The sequence below is a fragment of the Solea solea genome, chromosome 2, assembly GCF_958295425.1.
Source record: "Solea solea chromosome 2, fSolSol10.1, whole genome shotgun sequence".
Classification (NCBI taxonomy): Eukaryota; Metazoa; Chordata; class Actinopteri; order Pleuronectiformes; family Soleidae; genus Solea; species Solea solea.
The window spans coordinates 17,963,407-17,989,598 of NC_081135.1; the positions used below are offsets into that span (position 1 = coordinate 17,963,407).

A 26,192-nucleotide genomic window follows, 5' to 3' on the forward strand; every position below is an offset into this window, starting at 1 on the left:
TCGAATCCATTATTTCTACTTTTAAAAAAAGTATCCAAGTGAATATAGATACCATATGATATCCCAAGAAATCCAAAGCTTTGAAAACAAAGTCATTCTAAACAACCTCACCTTCACCATAGCTTTGTGATGACATTGTAGAAACATCTTCATGACATGACATCATGCTTCACAGAAAACTCAAAAGAACCACAATCAAAACAAAAATTGGTCAATTGTCATTCATGAAATGCATCGTAATATGAGATATGAGATGATTAACAACATGAGGATGAGCAGAATTCAGGTAAGAAAAAAAAACAGGCGAGCTCATAGAGAGGCCAATATTTTTATTTTATTTTGAAAGAAGTTCAGCTCCATAAGAACATTGTGGAGTAAGAACAGCACAACAGGAAGTATTTGTATAAGGTCATGCCTGATCTGAAACTGTGGTTCTTATAATATGTGTCGGTCAATATGTATTATTATTACTATTAATACTTGGCATGAAGTTAATTTGACTTAGCTTCTTAGATCTAGTCGGCCACTTTTGCCATATTTCTGCAACTCAGCTTGCTACGTTCTTCTATGTAGTGAAGCGTCAGCTACAGTTGAGTAACTCTACAGCAGCTATTCCACAATTTCTGCCTCACTCAGAACCAGTCCGCCTTGAGTTGACCCCTCACCACACACCCACAACCCTCGGCGCCATCTTTGACAGCCACCTCCCTTTTGAAAACCACATCAATGACATCACCAAAACCAAAGTCATCTTCCACCTCAAAAATATTGCCTGCTTCTCCTCCTCTGCTGCTGAAATCCCGATCGATGCATTCATCATTTCCAAAATCAAAAAAACTACTGTAACAGCATCCTCTACGGTTCACCAGCAAGATCCTCAATAAATTCCAACATGTCCAGAACTCTGCTGCATGCCTCACTCACTCACTCACTCACCCTCCAGAGATCACGTCACCCTGTCCTCCAGAGCCTGCACTGGCTACCCATCTCACAGCACATCCAGTTCAAAGTCCTCCTCCTCACCTTCAAAGCCCTCCATAACCAAGCCCCCTCTCACCTCATGAATAATGACATACTTTGAAAATGAGCACTGTGAAGCTAAACCTTTCAAATAGTACGTGGAGCCCAGCTGTAATAACCACATGCACGAGTTGAAAGATATGCAAGTTCATTAATCTGCACAGAATTGTTGTGTCCTCATGTTCACATGAAAACAATATTATATATTGGAATTATTGATCCTACTCTTGTTTTGTTTAGAGTCAAGATTCAAGGTTTGAGAGGGCTTCAGAGGATTTTCAGATTTCAAATCGGACCCTGGCATTCTTAAGTTTGGGAATGGCTGCTCTACAGTTTCCAAGCAGCTTGCTCCTCACTGATAATAGCTGTTAAAAGCACAAATCCCATGTCCTTGACAAAAACCAGTCACCACGGCAACCATTCTACATAAATGGCTCTATCTGGTGTGTATTGATCCTCACAAATGAAAAGGAATGTGTTAAGCATCACATCAACCAATGAGCAGTTAGATGATTAGTTATTCACTGATTGATCTAATACTGTCAAGGATGCCAAGTGTCCCACAACACCGAGGAGAAAGAAAAAAGAACTTCTAACTTTTTTGAAAAATGACCACAATGCAAATTTTAAGGATGAGTTGAGAAATGTATCAAAGCATCTGAGAAAAACCGCCGAGGTTTGCTGTGATGATACCCTAAAGTCAGAATCTCTTGACGCCAAAGTCCTTTCTTCCAAAAGGACAAACGGCAGAGAGTCACGAGGGACGGCGTACTCAGCCATGTTGGGGATCCCGGACACCACACAGCAGCTCAATTTGCTGCTGGGTTTCTCAATGTTACAGGCCTGGATCCACTGATCTACTGTTCTGTCGTAGTACTCAACTCTTCTGGTGCTTCTGAGGAGGCTGCGGCCACCGACAGCATAGATCCGCTCGTTGATCACTCCGAGGCCGAAGCTGCTGCGGATGGTCCACATGGAGGACAACAATTGCCACCTGTTGTCTTTGGGATCGTAGAACTCAGCACTGCTTAGAAAGGTGTAGTAGTCCACATGGCCGCCAACCTGTGGTAGGAATTACAAACATCAAGGCATTAACTGGAGATTAAGCATGTTGCGTTTTTCTTTACTCTTCCATAAAGACTAGATTAAGGGTCTTTTGGAGTATAATAAATGTAAAAAATGTACTTTCAGTACACTTTCAGTACTAGTCATTGCTCAGTGGATGGTAGCCTCTGTGTGTTACAACCACTGTGAGGAATTAGGTGCAGACATTACTAATCGAACCCAAACTTTTCCTAATTAACTAACTAATCCCACCATGATGTTAAAATATGTGATTTTGACTGAAAGGTCTCAGTAATGCTCCCAGAAAGGATTACAATGATTTAAGACTATTAGCATGCTTACACGTTAAACTAAGGTGGTGAACATGGAAAATACTCCATCCATCCAACACTTTATCCTCCACATGAGGGTCTCGGATCACTGGAGCCAATTCCAGCTGTGTGTGCAATTTAAAGTGCTCAATTAACCTCTGCATGTTTTAGGACTGTGGAAACCAGAGACCCACAGGGACAACATGCAACCCTAACCCAGAACACGCAAGAAAGGCTGATACTGTACATGTATGTGACTACTCAGGCACAGGTCTTTTTTTTGGGGGGGGGGGGGGGTTCTTTTAAATGAAAACATACATCACTAATTACTAGTTAGATTGACAGATAACATATGTACAGTGGTTAAAATGTTGGTCTTGTCATGTTGTTGTGCTACCAAGTCAGTCTGACCAGCTTCAAACCACTGCCCACCACAGCTCTTTGTGCGCAGGCGTCAGAAGTGTTTCACATACTCACTGCATAGACACAGCCTGCGTGTGCAATGACTCCATGTCCACAGCGTCTTTGGATCATGGGTGCGATCATTATCCATTGGTTGGTCTCTGGGTTGTAACATTCAGCTGTCTGCAGGATCTCTCGGCCATCATATCCACCACAAATGTAGATCTAAAGAAAAATGTTCAGGGTTTTTTTTCCTGCATTGACCAATATAATACAGAAATATGTAAATAATGTTGTTTTATTATGAATTATGTGTTACATCATCATGCACCTGTCACAAACTGCGCTGCCCTATAACTATACAACGACAAAGGATTATACTCTTGTTTCTAATAGCCCTCACTTCACAAACCTTGTTGTGCAGTGTTGTGCAGCTGGCTTGGCTCCTCGGCTGACACATGGGTGCGATACCTTCCCACTCGTCGTCTATGGGCCTGTAGCGCTCTGCACTGCTGAGCTTAATGAGGCCATCAAAGCCTCCGATGGCATAGATGTACCCGTTCAACACTGTTGCGCTCAAGTCCCCACGGCGGTGATACATTGGTGACACTTCATGCCAGGTGCGTGTGCTCAGATTGAACCTGGTCACAGTGTTGTGACACAACAACCCCTCAAAGCCCCCGACAGTGTAGACATTCCCACCGAGGAAAGCAGTGCTGTGACTTTTCCAAGGATGCCCCAGAGTATTTGCCACTTTGATCCAACGGTCGACACCAGCATCGTAAGCCACAATTCCTCCAGACTGGTTTTTGTGCGTGCAGCCTACAATGGCCAACAGGATGGCACTGGGCAGGCGAGGGCGAGCGAGAGGGTTGCGTAGAGCACAAGAGGGTTCTTCTTTCATGTACTGTATGAGTTGGAGGGCATTACTGATCATTTTCTGGCACTCAGTGTTCTTCACCAGCTCATTGGTCATCACATCCATGTAGATGTACGCAGTGCTTGTCAAGGCCATCCGAAACTGAACAAAGACAAGAGGAGAGAGTGTGTTAACTTATGTTTTCAGACATTGACTCATGAGATATGTCTGGGGATTAGGGTGCGGCGATTCTGCGGAGAGTTTGCCATTCACAAATGGAGAATGCAGCGGGAGATTATCAGGGTTTACCCTGATAATAACGCATTCACAACAGCAGGATTATATCCAGAGGATTCAGGCAAGCGGCTTGAGCATGCACGAGGCATAACACTCATTGTGGAGTTTCTCCTGCGCTCACTTGGACATCAACTGGAGATTGCACCAGGGAGCTGGGAGGACAATCTCCAAAGCAACTTCTGTGGATATTTGTGTTCACACATACAGAACTTCCAGAGAATCCTCAGAATGTACTGCATGTGTCTACATTGGTAGTAAATCAGCCTAAATTTAAGTTTACAGAGTTGCAGATGAACCAAAGGAAATACAATCTGCTCACTGCTTAATACGCACAATAAACCACATGGACTCAACGTGAAGTAACAAAGCTGTACCTTAGAAAAAAGCACAGTCATGTGTTTCTCTCTCTCTTCGTGTTTGTGCGAAATCCAGCGAAGGATGGCTTCAAACACATTGCTCTCATTCCTCATGTTGAGCTCGTCCCTACCAAGGATGTCAGCAAGCTCCTGCAGAGAGAGCTGCAGGAACTCCTCACAGGGAACCACCTCATCAAAGTGCTCAGTGATGTAATGACAGGCCTTGCGCTGCAGATCAGGGTGGAAGAAGAAATGTGTGAACTGCCAGATGCCGATGCAGTTCTCTGGGCAGAGCTGCTCACCAAAGAAGTTGGAGCAGGCTTGCACTACACCCTGCACATTGAGCATGTCGGCTGCTAGCGTTACCTCCTCTGCGTTGTCCTTGGTCACGAGAACAGAGCCGGAGTATGCGAACTCTATGATGAGCTGCATGATGTCGGGAGACAGGCCGTGGATGTCAAAAACCATCGTGTCTGCGTTCCACCGGGGACTGAAGAAGGGGCTGAGGGTCAAGAGAGAGGCACAGCACAGAGAAAATCAGTTGAACACATGACATCATTTTCTTTTATACCATCTCAAGCAGACGTTCCCCAGTGAACACAAACTCCAGGTAGGCTCACCTACTGGAGCTAAGACGCCAACTGGAGCCATGCTGGCCCAACCATCCCTCCACACCAACAACATACCTCATGAGCTACTTAAGCGAAAGCGGATATGAAGGAAAAGAGGCTCCAGAGGAGGAATACGAAACAGATTAAAGAGAGGCAGCTAGCTACTTCTACCTGTATTACCCTGTCAAACGTCCGATTGCTACGGAATGAGACCAAACATTTGTTGAGCATTCTTTGGAGCTGTGCTGTGGTTCAGACTTTTAAATACCAGACACCTGCCTGTCGTTCTCACAGCACACGGAATCACTTTACAAAAGAGCATGTCTCCACCTGCTGAGGACACTCAGGACCTTCCAGGTCAACGAGGACATCTTAATCTAGATCTGCTGCTAAATTGACTCAGTTCCTCACCTTCAACATTTCCTCCTGGTACAACCTGCTCACCATCAAACACAAAACAAGACTCTCACGCATAATAAATCATTCTAGCAAAAGAATTGGCTCACCCCGGCCCCCCTTATCTGAACTGTACAACCGCTCAGTGATGAGGAACCCTGATCACTGTCGACGCTTCTCACCCTCAGTCTCCATCACTCTTTCCAGTTATGACATTAAAAAAACCCTCATCTCTGAGTTGCCTCTGCCCAGTGTGTACCTCGCCTTTAGCCCAGTGTCAGCTGGGATTGACCCTCATGTGGAGGATAATTAATCTGCTTTCATCTGAGATTAAGTGATAAACTCACCTGAAGTAAGGACTGCTGTCACAGAGGACGAACTTGTGAATTTTATAGTCCACATCCTCAACTCTGATGACTGCGTCACAATATTTTCCCTGCAGACAGAGCTCAGAGAACCGTGAGCTTGTTCTGTAAGATGCGTGTAGGCCACTCAGCTTGAATTTAGGTATTTTACGCAGTTGACATGTGCAATGTTGCATTCTTGATGATTTCATGTTGTCTGGGTTTGTGTGGTGAACAGAGGACTGACCATACCATCTTCATTACATCATCAACCACAGTTTTAAACCTTTGATGTTAGTTTGGTATTTTATTTGGTGTTAGGGTTCATTTTTGTGTGTACACATCACACTCACTCCCCTCTAGGGCAAAGGAAATTTAAAAAACTGGTGCGAGCGATTCCAGTTTTTATCACTTCACACCTCTTGTACACACTTGTTTATTCCCATACACAGACACATTCCGCCATTACCATTAGCACCTGTATATACAGTCCCTTGCTCTTATAGTTCATCTGCAGCTGGTGATCTGAGACTCAGACTGGAGTGACAAACTACAGCCTGTGTCACATCATATGTGTTGTCTAAATCAGAGATACCTAAACTTGGTGGGTTTGAGGTCCTAAAAATTCAGCAAAAACATGTGAAGTAAACAGATAATAACACTAACATCTTTTATGTTTTGTCTGTATCATCTCTTAATATTAATCTAAGGAACGTGTCCGTCTGTCGCGTCTGTTTGCATAACTCTCAGTCCGCTTGACAGGCTTCAAACTTGGCAGGTGACTCACTCAGGGCACCAGTGTGTGCAGTGCTGACTTTGCAGCGTTTGGTCACACACCGCCCTCTCCTTCCTTTGATCACTATGAGGGTTTACTGCAGCAACCTTGTATGTAAACTATTACATACTTGAATGTTCTTCTGGCCTCCATCTTGCCCTATCCCTCTTCTGTTACACAGTCACATCATCCACGACCTTCTCTGTGGTGTTTCACCAGGCAGAAACATTGGTTTCCCAATGTGTTTGCAGTGTCAACTTTGACTTTGTTTGGATAAGAAATGCAAAAGATGTCTGTCAGTTAATTGCACATTTACATTTATGCATTTAGCAGACACTTTTATCCAAAGCAACTTACAAGGGAATTGTAACTGTGAGCTTTTATACTTCAACCTGCCAGGGGTGGAGTTGAACTTAAGACCATGATGTCTCTAAACACGGGGTACTGGTCTTAACCGCTGAACTACCCGGCACCCAACAAAGAACACGACATACTGGTGGATTGGATCCTTCCGCGGTCTTCTGAACACAAGTCCACTTCCTTAACCTCTACAGTAAATCCTTACTCATATCTGTTGGGGTTTGCTTGACAAGCTTCAAACCTGGCTGGTGACTTGCATTTGCATACACTTGGCATGTAGATCTGTCACACTTCTACCGATATCTGTTGCATTTCTCATCCAAACACTGTGGAAGTCGGAACTGCACACACTGGTCTGCTTAACAAGTCACCTGCCAAGTTTGAAGCCTTTCAAGCAAACCTTTGGACAGTTATGCGATTAACAGATAGACATATAGACACTTCCTTGAATGAATAGAGATACTGAACTTTTTCCTGCCATTTTTTTTACCCATTGAAAATGAAAGGAGACAGACACTGCCTTCCCTCTGCCTTTGATCTGTATACAGTGGAAGGGTAGATCGCACAAACTGACAGAGACTAATGAATTATTACAGAGTTTACAGTTTATTACCAAGATTTAGAAAACTTACAAACAAGTTCACAGCTTAAGGTCATCAGGCACAAGCCAGTTTAGAGAAGACAAGACTGGCCGAGTTTCGCTCCTGGCCATTCCCTTCTGAAAACATATGAGAGGTGAAGAGAAGTAACATCTTGAAAATGAGTGGAGACTTGCACATTATGAATTACATTCATTTCAACAAGTAAAAAACAAACATGGCAGCCTGATTTGGTTTGCATATAGAGACCGTTTTGAGGGAACTTTGCAAACACACACACATCATGTCTCGCGTGGGGGAATCTCAAGCCAGCCATCCGCCCACATCTGCTGAGTTCTTCTGATCACCGCTGTCACTGTGACATGATGGTTTCCAGGGTTAAAAAAAGAAATCACACCTCGTGTCCCTATGCAAACCCAGCATTATTTTTAACATTCAGATCTATGAAAACAAGCTGTAAAATTGACTCCAAGTACAAAGTTTGTATTAAATATTACATTATCTTGAAGGGACATCTTATTGTTAGTGAAATAAAAGATGCATAGGCTACTTGTTGATTGCCATAACCCAATCAACATCCTCTGTAGTCAGAGTGCTACTGAGAATCAACAGTTAACCTCACATGAAGTGCTTTGGCCAGCCTTTGATTTCCATGTTGGAACATGTACAAACAGTTAAAGATTTATAGTTTAAAGACAGTTACTAAGAATTCACTACATGTAAACAATACAAGAGGTAAGACCTCTACATACACGTTTTCTTCTCAAACTTGTAACAAGAATTAAAATTAGAAAACATTATTTACATAATATAACAGGTTCTGGCACTTTTTGCAAGAAACAAGAAAAACTTGCTACTGTATGAACCAGACTTTTTTTTTTTGTTTCTAAAAAAGTCTGATTTGTAGTAGTAGATATTTCACAGGTCAGTACGAGTGGCTTGTGACACCAAAATATTCTCCCGTCTTTTCTGAGGTTATTATTATGTGTTTAATGTCTGAATGCGACAAAGCTCACTAATTCAAAAATGAGCAAAAGATTATTTGTGTTGTTAAACATGATTATATTTACCAGTTTTTAAAACTTGGGAGAAATAGTTGTCAGGTGGATAGTGCTCATCAGAAAAAATCTTACCATGTTTAAGAATCAGTGACATACTGCCTGCAGAAATCTTAACCTAAGACTTCTGGCATTATTTGGCAAAAGGAACATCATTCAAAAAATTACAATTTTCAAAAAGCTGCAATAATTGCTTCTACAGTAAGTACAGTTTCCTGTCCTTCAGCGCAGAGAGAGCAAGTACAGACATTTCTGTACTGTACATGCTCTCAAGAAATACTGCTATGGGTCTAGTTCTCTCAGTGGCATTCACTTGCGTGTGTGGCAGTGGTGTCACAGTGGAGATGGAGACGTCGTCATTTCCTTTGCAGATGATCTTGTCAAAGTAGCAAATCAAAATGTGTTTAAAGAAACGGTGAAAACCGCATCCCCCCCCATTCCTCATACTATCTTCAGAGTGCTGCCATAAGTCTGCTGCACGACCACCTGTACGTTGTCGACGATGAAGTCGAACGCCATACTCCAGACGGACTCAAGTGACTGCTGCATGAGCCTGCAAACATAAGATCCATGTGCAACATTAGGAACGAAAACAAAACGAAAAAAAAAACATGGCAGGACAGAGGAGATGAGAAGAAACATGGAATATGATGAGACTGGGTGGTGTAGGAGTTTTCTAACTCCAGAAGATGGCAGTAATGCAACAACATGGATGCAAGCTGCCGTTAGAAGACGAGGAAGAAGAAGATGGCAGGCAGAGAAACTGAGAGGGCTTAAGTTTACAACGTTTACCTTTTCATATATTTTAAGACCAAATCCAACTTTTCCAGATCTTTGTCCTCAATCAGATCAGTGCAGTATTTCACCACTTGCAGGATGTCCTCCTCCATGGGTTCTAAAAAAAAAAAAAAAAGACAAAAGACAAAAAACATCCATGTGCTGGCACTCATCGACCACTTTATTAGGTATAGCTGTTCAGCGGCTTGTTAATGCAAATAGCATTAATAACTCGATGCATTTGGGGATGTGGACAAGGTCAAGAAGAGCAGCTGAAGTTCAAATTGAGGAAGAAAGGTGTGTGATATGAGTGTCTCTGAATGTGGCATCTCTGTTAGTGCTGTACAGGCTCGTCTGTTTCAGAAACTTCTCATCTACTGGGATTTTCACACGCAACCAGCTCTAAGGATCAGAGACGGTTGTGAGCACCATTTCTAAGCTTCATTTCCACCATTCGGTGTGTGGTTGGATGGAGATCGCTGTGTCAGCTATGTATGTTCAAAGGTGTCAAACTCGCTGCCCTCAGGCCACATGTGGCCCTTCAATCAATTACAAGCAACCTCTAAACACAGGACCTGTGGCCGAGGCGCAGCTGTCAGATAATAGAATGTAGACAGAATATAATACTCAATAGATTTGCTATTATTATTATTATTGTTATTAAATGACATTCATGTCATGTGTCCCTGATGAAGAGCTCAGTGACTTTGCTGTATGTATACCTGTTATGGAGGTGACCCATTCCCGTAGTAGGACTTTAATGTCTGTCAGGTCGAATGCTCCAGCTAATGCTGGAGCAGGACGAGGGATGAATTTGGACAACGACTCTGGGAAGTCTGGTTTCGAGGAGGATGTGGAGGGACCGTTTTCACACTGGGAAGGAAAACAGGTGTGAGGCGGGGAGATTAAGTCAAGTTCCAAACGACCCTTTAACACTCTTCACCATCTTCATTTATGGAACCATTTACTCACCTTTACTACGTTTAATGACTCCCGTGATGTTATCGGAGGTGGTGCAGTTTTGGCAGGGCTGTTTGTTTTGTGACGCCTCTTCAAAGGTGAAGGTCCTTTTTTAATGGGACTCGCAGCATTTTTTCTCTTGTAGCGGCGCTTTACGCGACCAACACCGATTCCTGCTCCTGACTGTTTGAGCTGCAGCAGAGGGTTATTCTGCTCCACTGCAGAGAAACACAGAGGACGTGGTATTATTATACATTAGCAGTACAGTTAAGACAAAAAAAGGCCTTTCTTTCCACCTTATTCGTGTGGGGACTTACATATATTTAACTGAGGTTGGACAGTTACGCGGTTGTAGGCAGACTTCAGTTCTTCCTGTAGCTCTTTGGGAAGGGCAGCAAATACATCAGGGTCGACCTACAGAGAGTAAAGAGCACAGGTAAAGCTGATTGTCGTGTGTTTCCTCACAGTGTGACATGTTTTTCCTCACTTATCTCTATGATACTATAATACTACATGTAAAGTGATGTAGAGATGTTGAAATTAGAGGTGTCACGATCGCAATTGTAAATCGAATATTGATCCAAACGACGTCACAATCTCGACCTTCAAAAGTAAAGGTGGCATCAAAGATTTAAACACAGCGTTGTGGTTGTAGCCATTGCAGCACGACTACACATTACCTCCTCTTACTAACCCAAAGCTGCTACTGCTGCCAACTAATAGAAACCACGGTAACTGCTGTTTTGGGCGACACAGTGACATCAAAATCGAACCCCTTCCCACTTCTCTGAAATCACCGGTGTGGAACTAGTTTGCGTAACCTGTGGGTTTAGTTAACACCGTTGGCTGTGTAAGCTAGGTTATGTGTGTGTAGCAAGTCACAGGACATCTCCGCATAGATGTTACTATGAAAACAACACGGGCAACTCTTTCGTCCTCATTTGTAGTGACGCTTCCTCAAAGCTCAACTCTGTGCTATAGCGATAACTAGTGCTATGGGCATGTTTGTAGCATGAGACATGTGACCTCTTCAGTGGTGGAAAACCCTGGATTTAAAAATGTAATTAACGTACTGAGACCACGCTACGAAATGCCAAGCAGATTTAGTGGCCTCAACAACAGATTGAGAAAAACAGATCTACTGACTCTCTATGACTTCTCTTCTTTTTTACAGTTAGTTTCCAATTTACTGGTTTTTGTGTTGTTAAAAATATTTAAATTTAATAATAAGGCCTTGGTAAACAATGATGCGCTAAAAGAGAGAAGAAAAAGATTGAGAATCAAATTGAATCGTGACTTTAAAAATGAAAATCAAATCGAATCAAGGATTTGGAGAATCATGACACCTACAGTTGAAATGTATGTTTTGATTTGGATTAGTGGTGCAACGGATCATCACCGATCCGTGATCCGTTCGGATCAATACCTTCGGTTCGGCACACACGTGATCCGCGGATTGATTTATGAAAAAAATAAAAAGTTGTGCGCATGTTCAGTCCACACACAGCGTGGTCCCTCCGCGGAGGAACGGAGGAGCTTGAACGCCCCGCGTCATTTAAATCCCCTGTATGGGAGCATTTTGGCTTCCCTGTCAAATATAATGATGATAGTTAGTGGATAAAACCGTGACGGTGTGTCGGCACTGTGGCACAAGAAAGCCATATGACAGTGGAAACACATCAAGCATGGCCACGCATTTGAAGCGACATCACCCCGGTGTTTCACTGACAGGAGTGAAAACAAAGGCTGCTCAACAACCGCTTATCACTGCGGCATTTAAGCAGCCCCTTTCAGACCGGGCTAAAGCCATCAAAAACGCTATCGGTGTGTTTATAGGTGCAGACATGAGGCCATATTGGCTTGTGCAAAACGAGGGCTTTAAACACATGCTGAAAGTGCTTGTGCCACGTTACGACGCGCACCCACTTCAGCGAAAAGATTGTGACAGACTTTTTTTGCTGATCCGAAAATGATCCGATCCGTTGCACCCCTAATTTGGATGCTATAGAAATAACATTTTGATTTGATTTAATTTGACAAGAATGATACAGAGGTGAAGACACAATGTCCTTAATCAGTGAACATTTTTAAGATATAATCAAAGCAAGGGTCAGTACTTCACACTTTCCCTCTATGACACACACAAAAAAAAGCCAGTGGTTACAGTTTTATCAAGATACTTTTTCAAGAGGCTGTTGTCCAGATGTACATATCTAATCTAGTTTGCTTCACTTTTCTGCAAATAATTATCAAACATTTAAGTTAAGATAAAAATTGAACAATCCTTTGTTTTAAAAAGATGATTAATCAAGAAAATTAAACCAAACTAAGAAAATTGGCCTGCTTTCATAAATATCAACACTATGCTCTTCCCTTTTCGCTCTATGTCAGCTGGGATTGGCACCTCATGTGGAGGATAAAGCAGTAGAAGATGAATGAATGAATTAATGAATGAATGCTCTTCCCTCACCTGATAACATTAAGGAAACTTCCCTACCTGTGAGAAGTTTGGTAGTTCCAATACAATTCCCGGACTGTCTGGCTGGTTTGGGATCTGTAGAACCAGTGTCCCAACACGTGGAGTGTTCAGTGCAGATCCAGATGAAGGAAGAGGACAAAGAGGTGAGGTTGGACGAGACTTTAGAGAGGCAGACGGAGGAAAAGGGGCAGAAGTCTGCGGACTGGGTGAGCAATGATTTTTTGGTCTCGCGTCCCGATGAGTCCACGACTGCTCCACCTGTTCTCTCAGCTCTGCAGGCAGGGCCTCCAACACAGAACGATCGACCTTGAAAGTCATATATATATAAAAAAAAAAAAAAAAGTTTTGAAACAGTTTTTTCCCTGATTGGCTCAGTACGAAAACATCTTCAAGCACATACCTGTGAAGGGGAAGGGACTTCAATACTGAAGTTGAGACGTGCTCGAGAGTGTTTGGGCGTTCTTCTGCATGGCTGCTGCTCTTCGCTGGTTCCTGGGACAGGCTCAGGGGGGGACAGAGGATGTGGAGCGGTGCCAGATGATGGTGATGTGGTTGAGAGAGTCTTTTCCTGGTCTGTGCTCTTGTTTACAGCGGCTGTAACATTGACCATACACCCAAATGATTGTATAGGCAACATTAAATATAGCAGAGGTCAATCGATAGCTGATTTTATATTAAAGAGAAAAATGACAGTATGAAGCATTTAGAAGCATCAGAAAAATATAATTCAGTGTCATATTTTAAACAATTTCCGTGACAGTATTAAAAAGACACAAAACTTTAGTGTTTTTTAAATGATAGCGCAGATAAAAAAACAAGTGAATTTCCATACTTCTCCAATTACTGAATTATGACCAATTGAGTAAGCATCTATTTCCACATGGTGGCAGCTGCATCCAGGATTTGTATAGTGGACTGCATGTGTTATTGCAGAAGTATTTAATTAACACGTTTTTCCTTGAATGCGTCACAAGCAGGCAGTTAGCTAGGTTGTATGTGTTTTTGCTGAAGTTAAGAAAATTACCAGGTTCACTGAATGCACCTCTAACCCTTAACACAATATGAACTCCGCTTTCCTCACACTAGCTCTCCTGCATCATTTTCATGGGGGCTTTAAACTGTTGTTTCTTTTATTTATTATCAGGAGAAAATCACATGGACACAAAGCAAATGTGGCCTTTAAATTAAAAAACATAGCCATTGACCCATCATTTGTGCCACTAGCCAGTAGCAACCCTGGCTGTTGAGCCTGACACTACATATTGATAACCTTCTATAAAAACTAAAACTGAAGCTAGGCTAAATAAATCCCACTTTTCCCCTCAGGAGTGGATATACCGTATTTGTACTTTTCTACCACTAATGGACAATGGTGATTTACTTTTCGATCAGTACCACAAAAAGCTGGAAACTTTATATCACTTTGCCCTGTTTTATCACTGGTTACAGGAAACACATTCATTGCTGTATTGTATAACTTTCACATACAAATGTATTCTTGGACGGCGACTGCTCCCCTCGTATCTCTGTGAACTCTTGGTTCGTTATCAAACTCACTGTGCTCTTTGTTCTCCAAGTACTCTTCTGATGCTGATCCTGTTCCTATTTCACAGTCATCAGCGTAAATCTAAACCTGTTTCCATTGATGCCATTAGTCGGCTAAAACGATAAATCGCTGGACCTCAAAAATATACAAAGTGAAACATAAAAACCTTAGACCAACCTCTGTTGTGGTTTTGGGCACTGTGTGCCTGGCCTAGTAACATCTGTTTGATGGATCGCGTCCCTTTTCCTGTAGCACCCTGGTGAACAGAGTGACTTCCCTCCAGAAGCTGAATCTGGATGCCGACGCCTCTCAGGTCCTGAACCTGCAACTTCATGGCATGGAACAGCTTGATGACTGCAGAGCCAATCAGCTGACCACTGTCAGTGGACTGAGCGAGCATCACAGTCCTGGCAGAAAGCAAACACAGATAAAAATGAGCCTCCAGTGAAACACAGACCTGGATAAACAGTGGAATCTCTTCAATCCCTCATAACATACAGTCATGACAGTCTCTTACTTGGCTAGGTTATCACATACGCCATGACCACCGTATTTAGCAGTCTCCACAGGAGCTCCAACTTTGCGAACCATGACCTTAAGTGTGATTCTGCGACCCCGCAGCCCGGCTTCTTGTAAACGTCTTTGAACCTCCATGGACAAGTTAGTCAGGAAACACTCTGCCTCATCAATCTGGTGAGTGGTAGAACAAAAAGGTCAGTGAGAGTGTAAGAGTGAGAGAGTGAGAGTGAGAGTGAGAGTGAAGAAAGAAACAGACAGGTGAGCAGAAAGGTCACAATTTCAAAACCACCTACTCATTATGTTATGAGTAGGTGGTTTAGGCAGGTAACATTGCTAATTAACAAGCTAACATCAGCTACTTTCCCCTAGAGCTGCAACATATGATATATGACTCATAACTGTTTGTTATTACTCGTCACTATTGCATCTTAACTGTCCAGTTTCTGTCAACAAACAGCATTTTGATTTCAATGGCCCAAAACTTTCTGTGGCACCGCAGAATTTCATAATTATGAAATGGCTCAAATGCTCTCAAAATCCTTCTGCAATTTCAGCCCTAATTGACCCCCCTGTTACTTCACAGAGTAGAAAAGAGCAAGGAGGTACAAATGTTCTGTAAACATTACGACATTTGTTTAAACAGCCTGTATTACTTGGTCCAACTGATTACAAAACAGTGAAACTGTGATCTTAATGCTTTATCATATGTTCAGAATCTCATGCCTACAGGTGAGAAATGAAAAAACGATTAGAGATGTGACAACACAGGAAGTGGAGTGCAGGTCTAACCCTTGTAAAGCGAATGTTGTAGTTCATCTCCGCAGAGACAGATTTCCTCTCCTTTTCGTAGCGGACAGGCCGGTCATCCAGCCCTCTACAAAAACGGAACAGCGTTTGTCCAGTTCTGGGTCCAAACTTCTTCTGCAGCTGATTAAGAGACACCTGCTGAAGGTCCCCACATGACCTCACAGACATAGCAGCAAGCTTTCTGCCCATAACAGGCCCAACACCTGGAGAAAAAAGATTTATATTACATACATAAAACACACAAAAGCGTAGATTGATGCTATAACCAGCAGGTGGTGCTGTATATCTACCTGGTAAGCTGGTCACTGGCAAGTCCCTGATAAAATCATCCACTTCTTCAGACTTTAAGAAATGGTGGCCATCTGGCTTGGCCTTTCGTGTTGCCAGCCGAGCCAGCAGGATGTTGGAGCCTGAAAAGAAGAAAAGTCAGTTTGAATCTGCAAACTACAAACGCCGTTTTCATCTTCTTTTCTGTCACAGTATAAAGACAAACTAACCCATGCCCACTGAGGCACAGCATCCCGTTTTCTCCTTGATGTCTGCTCTGATAGCTTTGGCAAGATCTTCTGCATTAATGCCCAACTCGGCCAGCAGAGCGGACGCATCTATCAATACTTCATCACAGCTCAGAGCTTCGATGTCATGGGTGTAACTGCAGAGAACAAATAAGTCAGGTGTGATGAAGGGTTATTTTTAAAGTACGAAGTGGGGGAAAGACGAGCAGGTGAAAACAAACCAAGGAGTTGTTCTTACCTCGCCAGAATCTCATACATGGTAAGAGCGACCTCTCTGTAAGCCTCAAAATCGTATGTGACGGACTGCAGCGAGGGACACAACTGTTTTGCTTTGCCAAAAAACATCCCATTCTTCACGCCTGCCTGTCTGTGAGAGAATACTGAATTATTAACATTAAGCTTAGTCAAAAATCCAAGAAAATCAGTCCTGAGAAAATCAACATGTAGTTTTCTCTAACATACCGTATTGGATGTTTTTTTTTTTTTTTTTTTTTTAAAATACATCTGAAAAAAGGGGGTCTAGACATGTCATTAAATCTGCAACAATAGGTGGCGCCAAATCTCCATTTAACGAGTTTGTCCTGGAGGACTGTGACCCGTCCAGCAGGACTGTGACCCGTCCAGCAAATGAATTAATCAGTATGCCAGTGCCGGGCGACTGCTGCAGGATGGAGAGTGACTGTCTTGAGCGGAGTGGCTCTAAAGTTGGGCAAGTTAACCAGCAACGGAGAAGAAGTTATGACGCAAACTTTAAGCAAAAGGTTATTAATGCAGCCGAGACATCTAACAACTTTCAAGCCACCAAGAAATACGGTGTGACAGAGTGTAATGTTAGAAGATGACGGCAAATCCAAAAAGAAGAATTGCTCTGTGAATGGATCCTGCAGGCAAGTGCAGATTCAAAAGGTGCTGCATCTCAAATGCTTTGGATGGAAGGGAGGGTGACGTTCTGTGGGAGGAGCCGGTGAGAGTGAGTGAGAGTGAGCCCAGTGAGGATTAGACTATTAAAGGACAGGTCATGGTGATTTAAGGAGCCAAGTTAGGGCAGTTTGCACTGTTTATTGCACTACTGTTGGGCAGATTTTTATTATTACAAAACTAGCATTAAAGTGTGTCATGTTATGTAACTAAAAACAAAATACTTTATTTAAAAGATGTTGAAGCAATAACTTGATTATGACTAGCTGAGAGGTTCACTCCATGTGTATGAGTGTAACAGTGACAACATCCATTTCAAGAAATACAAAAACGCAGGATAAATATATAAAAAAAAATAATAAACTACTTTGTGACATACATGAAAAATCTATACTTTCAATGGACTTTCATTTTTATTGTGCACCTGTCAAGCTGCAAGTGGGTCAAGTTGCAAGAGGGTCTAATGAGACCTGAGGCCTACTCCTCTATAATTATGATCATATTGTTTCATAAACTTGTTAGTCATTAAACTTGTTAATCAAATAATTTCATGAGTAAGTAGTTGTTTTTTGCTGTCACGTCAGTTGGGATATAATGTTGCAAAATCAGGTTAAAATATTTGTGTTTGCCTCACTAGTTCCCCGTTTACCTGTCAAATAGTCCCTTCAGAGGGTTGTTTCACAAAAGCAGAATGAAGAAAAGGGTCTGCTTGACCCGTCCATCCTGGCTTTACATGTTTCACGTAGGCCCAGCCGGGATTAGGAGGTGCAACTAGGTCAAGTCAGGTTGAAGTGATTCAGATACATTGAACCTTCAAAGCTTTCTATCCCAAAACATGAGTTCTTGTTGGAGAACATGCATGCTCCATATTTAACACCAGACAACAGCAGCAACTAATGGACGTGTGTGAGGAAGTGAAGCTTTTAATATGATCAGATAAGAGACACCAGGATTACTTCAGCCTGACTGTTTGCCTAGTCTGAGGTAGGCGAGTAAATCTCCATGGCAACGTATGGGGCACTGCTTTCGTGAAACATGAATGTATGGATAACGCAAAGTCTCTGCTTAATTTGCTATGTAGGACTGATCTTCAGATCAACCATCATCTCATAAAGGGCCTCTCTTCAACCCAATCAATACAAATTGATTGTAGTGGTTGTGGATTTAAGTCAAATCCCTTTGTTCAAAATACACAAATCTGTGCCGTGTAAAAATCCATGACATCTCGATGAGTGTGTGTTTATATCTTACCTAGCCTCATAGCTGCAAGATGCGATCTCTGCCATCGATAACGCAGCAGGATCGTGGTCCACTCCATTGGTATGGAAATCAGGACTTTCTTGCGAAGGAGTTCTGTATAGATCCTCATCATTCCTCTCTGAGAGTCCAAACAAGGGCACGGTTTTAATAAAGTGAATGAAATATGCACAAGAAAATGGGAGGAAATACACCAAGCCACGCCTGTGATAATCAAGTTAGCTAGACAAACATGTTGGTATGATGACGGTCTGACCTGACTGATGGTGAGAGTGTTTCCTCTGGTAGTACTGCTGCTCCAGCTGAGGGTTGGCTCCAGGTCTGAGGGGCACTCTGCCCTGTCCACGGTTACTGGTCACAGCTACAGGCTTTCCTGCACCAAAACCACGAAAAGTCAAACCAGTCATACTGTCTGGACTATTCTATGTGTGACAAGCGCATGTGCTACATACTGTACGAGTAGTTCTGGGCGGTATGACCAAAAATGTATGTATTTTCACTGTATTTTTTGTTTTATGCAGGAGCATGAATGAGTGCTCATGCGAGAGAGAGGCACAGTTCAGAGTGTGTGTGTGTGTGTGTGTGTAACTGCATAAATTATTGGGAGTCTAATAGGTGTTTTCTGCTGAGTTGGTGGAGTAAAGTGCTCATTGCTGCAATTACTACCACAGTTACTTCTTCAGCTAAGCCCTTAGCACACATGTGTCAAACTGGTGGCCCGGGGGCCACATGTGGCCCTCCAATCGATTACATGGGGCCCGCCCACCACTGTGCGAGGTGATGGAATATAACAGAATATAAGACTAAATGTATTTGCCGGCAATATTTTTATAATAGTAATAAGACATTCAGTTGTAATCATTGCTTTATTAAATGTATTATACTTGACATGAAATTACATATATATTTAAGCTGTTTTAATCAGTGATCCTCGTCATTATTTGATAAATTTTCAATTGAATTCTCCATTTTTGTGCATCATAAATATGTTTTTATTGTGAATCATTTTATATGAAAACACGCACTTTTACTTTGCAATTCTGTCTAATATCATAATGAATATCTTATATTGCCCACCGACTATAAATAGTTGTTTTTTCCACTTTTTTTCCTCTATGTCGGCCCCCGCTTGACCAGACTAGATGCTCATTGGCCCCCAGGTCATTTGAGTTTGACACCCCTGCATTAGCATGTGGATGCATGTAGCACATATACTGGTTTTGTGGTATATGAAAAATTCATGTCATAAAAAAGTTTTCACTATGAACTGGTATACAGCCCAGTACTAGTACTATGTAAGATGTTTCACTGATATGACATCAATTTAAATAGAGAAAAGTTGCTTTACCTTTGAGGTCTGGTCGATGTCTGATCCCCACCGACACGAAGAAGCAGTCCATGTCCACGTGAAAAATGCAGGACTTAACACCTGTGGATGATGATGTGCCTGACACACAGAGACACCAGAACATCATTATCAGTCGACCTCTTCTCACCACATTATTTAAGGCATTTTACCACGTAACGTAAGGGTTCTTTTTGAGTGGGAAATTCACTTTGCACAGTTTTTAGGCCTATGTTAAGCGTGTTATCAACATAACATGCATAATGGTTTGCGTATTTATTCCATTCTGTTCAGTTTCCAAAATGTAACCTTTAGTCAGCAGAACGGTACAGCATGGACCTTTTTCTTTGCCGTCATCATATTTTTGAATCACAATGTTACCTGAACCATATCTCCCACTCCAAAAATCTAGAACAAATGAGTGACCCTTCATTTCCTTACCATCAAACTCTGAAGAGTGCTGTGCCACAGATTTCCTCAGTCGTTCTTTCCCAGGAAACGAGGCCCCCACTGTTGCTTTTCTTTTGCTGTGTAGTTCATTGACATACTCAGAAAAGCTGGTCCTCCACGTGGAGATCTGGTGCAAACGCGAGTGGGAGTAGTACTCAGAAATCAAATCACCTGTGTGTGCCAGCAGATTTGCTGAAGACTTGGACAATGAAGATGGCTTGTCAGTGGGATGATCTGATTTGGCTGGTGTGTTGGTTGAGTTGAATGAGGCAGGATCTGATGAAAAGGCTTTGTGGTGACTTCCATTGAGTCGAACTGGAGAATATGAAAGCGAGGGCGATGTAAGAGGAGTCTTTTCAGGATTTAAGTCAACCTGAAGGGATGGCTGGAGCTGCTTTGGGAGTAAATGGGTGTCAGTGGCTTTCATAGACTCCTGGTAGGTGGGTGGAGGTTTAGCTCTCTGCTCATTTGCTGCGTGTGAGCAGGACTCCACAAAGACAGAGGAATGCTCAGATTGCTTTGGAGGACTGTGGGGAAACTCGTACGGGTCAGGTTTGGTCTGAAAATGTACCGAAGGACTCTGAGGTTTATCTTCTGGACTCTTACTGCTGCATTCAGACAGTTTGCTGTAAACAGAGGATTCATCTGTAACAGGAGACTGGTCCTCTGGCTTTAAGGCACCATTAATAAGATGAACATGTCCGTTGGTCAGAGGGGCTTCCTTCAACACAGCTGGGTAAAGACCTTCACCACACTCTTGTGTTTTGTTAACTTTTGAAAGGCTCGTCTTCAAGCCAGTTGAGTTCTGCAGTAATCCATTTCTGTGGGGCAAACACATGATGATTAAGTGTCAAACTTAGTACGATGTTGAAATGATCATAGAAAAATGTTTTTCATTTAACAGTAAATACACGTTAAATATACCCATACTCACAATTGTAATTCCATTTCTTTGCAGCCATTTGGTGCAGACTGTGGGGGCTTTGTGGAGCTTGTATTAGATGGCAGGTGGGTGTGTAAAGGGCCTCTGTGTCTGGCATCTATATTGGGGTGACCAGACGCTGAGTGACTAGGCTGAGGTTTAATGAAGCAAGCTGCAGAGGTGTGTTGTGTGGACTGAGGTTGAATGTTGCCTTGGTAACATAGACTGTGGCTGGGGGTAAGTTTGGCGTTATTCTGGTAGCTGGACGTTGACTGCTCGTGGTTGGTAACAGAGTGCTGAACACTGCGCTGTGGCAAGTGAAGTGTTTGATGGACACTCAGCTGCAGCTGCCCATGGCTCGGTCCAGCAATGGCTGAGGCCTGGCGCCGAGTCATGCCAGGGAAGAGTGGGCCTTTCTGTTTCACATACAGCTGGTACTGTAGGTTAGGCAGGAGATGCCCAGCCTTGACACTGTATTCAACAAATGACAAAATGAACTGAGCTCTTTAGCTTACTGTGTGTGTAATATACATTACAGTGGATAATAACACTATGACATTTGAAGACTCACCTGTCCGTGATCCACTCTGGCTTCATGATCTTCTCCCCTTTGAGCTCCTGAATTTTATTGTTGGGCAAGTTATTGGCGATGATGTGGGTGGTCTTGGAGCGAGAGTAGTAGACATGGAACTGACCACCATGCAGCATCATCAGTCTGCGGAGCTCGTCTGCACTTGGTTCTGCTCACAAACAAGGAAGACAAACAAAACCAAAAGACAAAATGGTAATGTTAGGTGACTTAGGCCACACACCTGCAGCATCTTGACACATACATCATAACAGGCTGAAACATGTCACAATATGACAATGACTTATGTCATTGTCAAAGTGCATCAATTCTCAAGAAAAACAGTAGTTTCATTAGCGTGCCACCCTGTAGCAGCACAAACAGGAGACCAATTCTTGACATCCTCTTTCAGATAAGTCCAGTATGTGCTACGCATGTCAATATAGGTGTCAACACACTTCAAACTTTATGGGTTGTGTATTTATACTATATATATCATATATCATTATGCTACTATCAAAGGTATACAACAATCTGTACATCCTCAACAATGAATGTCAGTGATGGTTCAGGTCATAGTCATGGGTACTCCTGAAGATCACACATTAAGTGTTATCAATAAAAGCCTTAAAAACTTCACTGAAATTCAAAATAAAGCTTGTGCACTATTATTTGATTCAACAAAAACAGAAGACTTTTTCAAGGTTCACAAAGTGAGAGAACTAACTAAGAAAGACACAACTGAATGTGGAATGCTTATTTTTCTTTTAAATTCTTCCCGGCAACATTGTAGAAACAGCATGGTTATTACCTGTGTATCCATTGACATAAATGGCCACCCCGCTGAAGATGTTGGAGCAAAGGCCTTGCTTCTGTTTTTCCATGGGGGCGTCAAGTTTAAACTGCTCGTCCAGCTTGGACACTTTGGCAGCCATGTAGCCGCCCTGCACACGTGAACGAGAGCATTGACAGAAGATCAGATTTAAATTACTCACACGCCTACAGAAGTGCAGAACTTAAATGGTCCTCTATTGATGATTATGTTGAACCGAGTCACACTCTCACCCTCTCAGCCCAACCATTGTCACCACTGGCATTGGCTCTTTTCTTTGCCCACCCATCTCGACTCATACTGAGTTTCTGAAAGCACAAGAGAAGCACAAAATCACATCACACGCTACATACAGTGGCAATTTCTCTGAATAGGTTATTTAACACTTCACTACATTTACATGGACCAAAAAACAATAATCTGCCAACCAGTCTGATTTTGAATAAGGCATTAGTCAAGATTATGATGTTGACACTACTTGAATATCCAATTTATAGTCCTGTTTATATTACAGTCCACAGTCTGATTATTTTGTACACATTGCTGTGAAAACTCCAATAGGACTGAATAAGTCTGTGGCCAAGTGGAAAGTGAACTTGACTTGTAACCGGAGGGTCGCCCGTTCAAATCCCCACCCCGCTAAAAAGGGCTGGGGTACCCCTGAGCAAGGTATCGGGGAGCAACCCCCAATGCTCCCCGGGCGCTACTCAGTGTGGCAGCCCACTGCTCCTAATTCTAGGATGGGTCAAATGCAGAGGAATACTTTCCCTAAGGGGATTAATAATAAAATGAAATTCTTTAAATGTCCATGTCACCACAGAATGATAAGAGGGTGCATCTTGATGATGTCAATCAACCAACAGTGGCTGTTGATATCTGGTGGCATATGTCATTGCTGCTACCATCTACAAATTAAATCTACATAGAGGACTCAACTCTCTCGGCCAGTTATTCCTTTGTTTGGTATATACAACAGGTTTATTCATCATCTTCCACTTCAAAACACACAATTCTAGCTGTTTTTTTTCCATTCGGGCTGCTGTAGAAACATGGGGGCACAAGAAGACATCTTCCGTAAAGCAAGTCCAAAGGGTATGAAAACCAAATCATTTTTACTTTGAAGCTTGTATGTGCTTCTTGAAACATCTATCAACTCAACAGAATATCAACTCTGTTAATCGCATTACTGTCCAACTAATCGCTTAACAGACAAGGAAAATGCAAAAAGTATCATTAGACTTTGACATTGTTTGAATAAGAAATGCAAGGGTACAGGTGCTGTTTTAGTAGTAATTAAGAGTTATGTATATTCAACAGCTGCCAATGAATCCTCCTAAATGTTACACACTGGACCTTTAACTTCAGTGTGCTAGGCCAGAAAGTTGTTGGCCTAACAAATCTACCACGGGGAACAATATACATTTAGTTCAACAGTTCAATCAATGTATATGTATATGTATATATATATATATATATATATATATATATTGTATATATATATACAATATATATATATATATATATATATATATACATATGTACATATATGTAGTTTTTTTTTTGCTATTTGAATAAATGCTGATGATGATGCAGCTGTATTAGGAGGATACCATCACACCTCCACTGACCAACTGTAAAAGATTATGAAATAAATTAAATAAATAATTGTCAATACAATAAATGTACTGATATTGTTATTATGAATGATATATTATACCACTGTTACTGGGCACTGACGCTGGGGCGATAGTGTCCAAGGGCATGCCCGGGCAGTTCCTGCTCTGCCACTGACAGGTTGCTAATGTTATGCTACAACAGAGCCAGGACCATGTGTTAGTTTATGTCACTTCTCTTTGCATGCTAACATTAGCAGGCTACTCTGCAGTTATTGTTGTGTGTGTCGCTGCGCCGCGGTAATACGTTAGTAACAGCAACACACGTCAATTCAAAGAAAAGCAACAACACGAGTGCGAGCGTGTTGCCTTCACTGTCCAAAAAGGCTGGGGGGAAAATTAGCTGCCAAACAATGGCTGAGGTATAATGTCACTGTTTGACTTCACTGCAATCTCATTTGTAATCAAACAACAATACTACGTGACTGTTCACTGGCACCATTCACTTGTTTATTTTACCTTTTAATCCTGTCAGACTGGGTTGCTGGCTACAGACTTCTCTCTGCAGTCCCCAATCAGTACAAACGTCGTTATGCGCTCTGGTTAGACGAGGTAAGAACCAACAAAAGCCGAGCAAAAACTGAGAAAAAATCCACCGTACAGGCAGCTCGACTCCTCAGCCTGGACCTGTTTCAGGCAACTCCGTTAAACGCGCTGAGATCCCCTTATTGTGTCAGGCTGCCACGCCATGTCTTTTCAACATTTTCACTCGCCCGCCCCGTCCTCTTGCTCTCCATTTCTACCGCCTCATTTGATCCCTTTGCTGCTGTCTCTTCTCGGTGCGTCAAGGGGAGCATAGCGAAATATAGCGTTACCGGTAGATTTTCAAAATAAAACATTCGACGTCTTTTGCGGGACTTCGTTGTTGCCACAAAACAGTGTGGGAGAATTTCGAAAATGTAGTTTTAACACACTAACTGCTCTTAATCAGGTCGGTTCAATCCACACACACAGAAACTCCCAAAGGAAGGTCATCAACTTTGGCTGCAACCAGCAATTATTTTCATTATTATTAATATTACAGTTACAGAGTTGAGTTAAATCTCAAAGATGTAGATCTTACTACAATGTGTTCCTCACTAATCATACTTTATTTTGACTGCTTACATTGTCTTGTGTTTTTGTACACACATGAACTACTATCCCAACTAATAGCGACCAAAATCCAATTTATTTATTTTTTAAACTAATACGCACAACTTCCGGTTTTCTTACAGTACCTTTTAGCTAGCTTGACTCAGCTCAACCCCGGTTCCTTGTTTTTAGCTTCAACTTATGTTATGATTCCGCCACTGTGCGGGCATCTGAGTCCATGGCGTTCGAAAAGAGCCTGTTAGATAAGAAGCATATTGTAGTTAAAAAAAAAACACACCTATTCTGAAACTTTCCTATTGGTTTGATGTAACGCAAGACACGGGCACGTTCGCCGTTCATGGGAAGATTGTTAATGCAGAAGTCGGTGAACACTGTGACTTATTATTTCATTCTTTGACCTAGTGTGTGTTATGGTGCAGTGTAGTTCGCTGATACACACACACTTCCAGCAGCTCAGACAGTCGACGGGCACCAGTCTAGTTTTTGTTCTTTGTTTAATTAATTTATTTTTTGTCGGTGTGTGTGTTGTCTGGCTCTGGGCTTGAGCTCGGTTGTCCTCAGACGGCCCGGCGCACAGGCAGCTGAGGGCTGTGACGCAGAGACACGTGCCGGGCGAACGAGCGAGCTACGCTGTTAACTGTAGACGTTTGCAAACGACTGAATTCTATTCACCGGCTGTTAACGAACGAGTCGAACCGAGTCGTTCTCCATAACCACCTTCCTGATAATGTTGTGCAATTATTCCACTGTGAGACTTCAGATTTAAATGTCAAACCCATCCAGATTAGACAGACGTCCTGTTAGAATATGTTATGTGTATGGGTTTAAATGAAACCATTACTGCCTCCATAGCTGCTGTCAGTGAAATCCTTAAAGCTGCAGTGCGTAACTTTTGGTGATTTTGAGCCACAGGACTCAGCCGATTAAGGTTGATTATTTTTTTTGTTTGTTTGCTGTTATTGATGTTGTTATTATTCTGCCCCTGTTTGGTCTTTGTGAACAGAGACAATCAAACTTTATTTGTATGTATTTTTTAACAATATTATAGCAGTGTTTCCAGTGCAAGTGCAACATTT

At 42.3% G+C, this 26,192-nt stretch overlaps 2 protein-coding genes across 2 annotated transcripts; both read right to left on the bottom strand.

The window, feature by feature from the left end:
- Positions 1-322: 322 nt before the first annotated feature.
- On the bottom strand, positions 323-5,858 carry LOC131455407 (kelch-like protein 10). The gene is made up of 5 exons (XM_058623013.1): positions 5,665-5,858; positions 4,329-4,812; positions 3,211-3,819; positions 2,874-3,023; positions 323-2,082 (listed from the first exon to the last, which is right to left on the bottom strand). The coding sequence occupies exons 1-5, from the start codon at positions 5,856-5,858 to the stop codon at positions 1,534-1,536; spliced, it is 1,986 nt and encodes a 661-aa protein (XP_058478996.1). The 3' UTR covers positions 323-1,533.
- A 1,525-nt stretch (positions 5,859-7,383) lies between these two features.
- Positions 7,384-24,799, bottom strand: rev1 (REV1 DNA directed polymerase). The gene is made up of 22 exons (XM_058622596.1): positions 24,481-24,799; positions 22,582-22,656; positions 22,328-22,460; positions 21,520-21,688; positions 20,961-21,419; positions 20,018-20,847; positions 19,580-19,678; positions 18,488-18,604; positions 18,226-18,352; positions 16,295-16,423; positions 16,039-16,193; positions 15,832-15,951; positions 15,524-15,744; positions 14,733-14,905; positions 14,393-14,622; positions 13,070-13,263; positions 12,688-12,975; positions 10,508-10,604; positions 10,203-10,408; positions 9,953-10,103; positions 9,246-9,348; positions 7,384-9,006 (listed from the first exon to the last, which is right to left on the bottom strand). The coding sequence occupies exons 2-22, from the start codon at positions 22,645-22,647 to the stop codon at positions 8,895-8,897; spliced, it is 4,179 nt and encodes a 1,392-aa protein (XP_058478579.1). The 5' UTR covers positions 22,648-22,656; positions 24,481-24,799; the 3' UTR covers positions 7,384-8,894.
- Between the last annotated feature and the right edge of the window lie 1,393 nt (positions 24,800-26,192).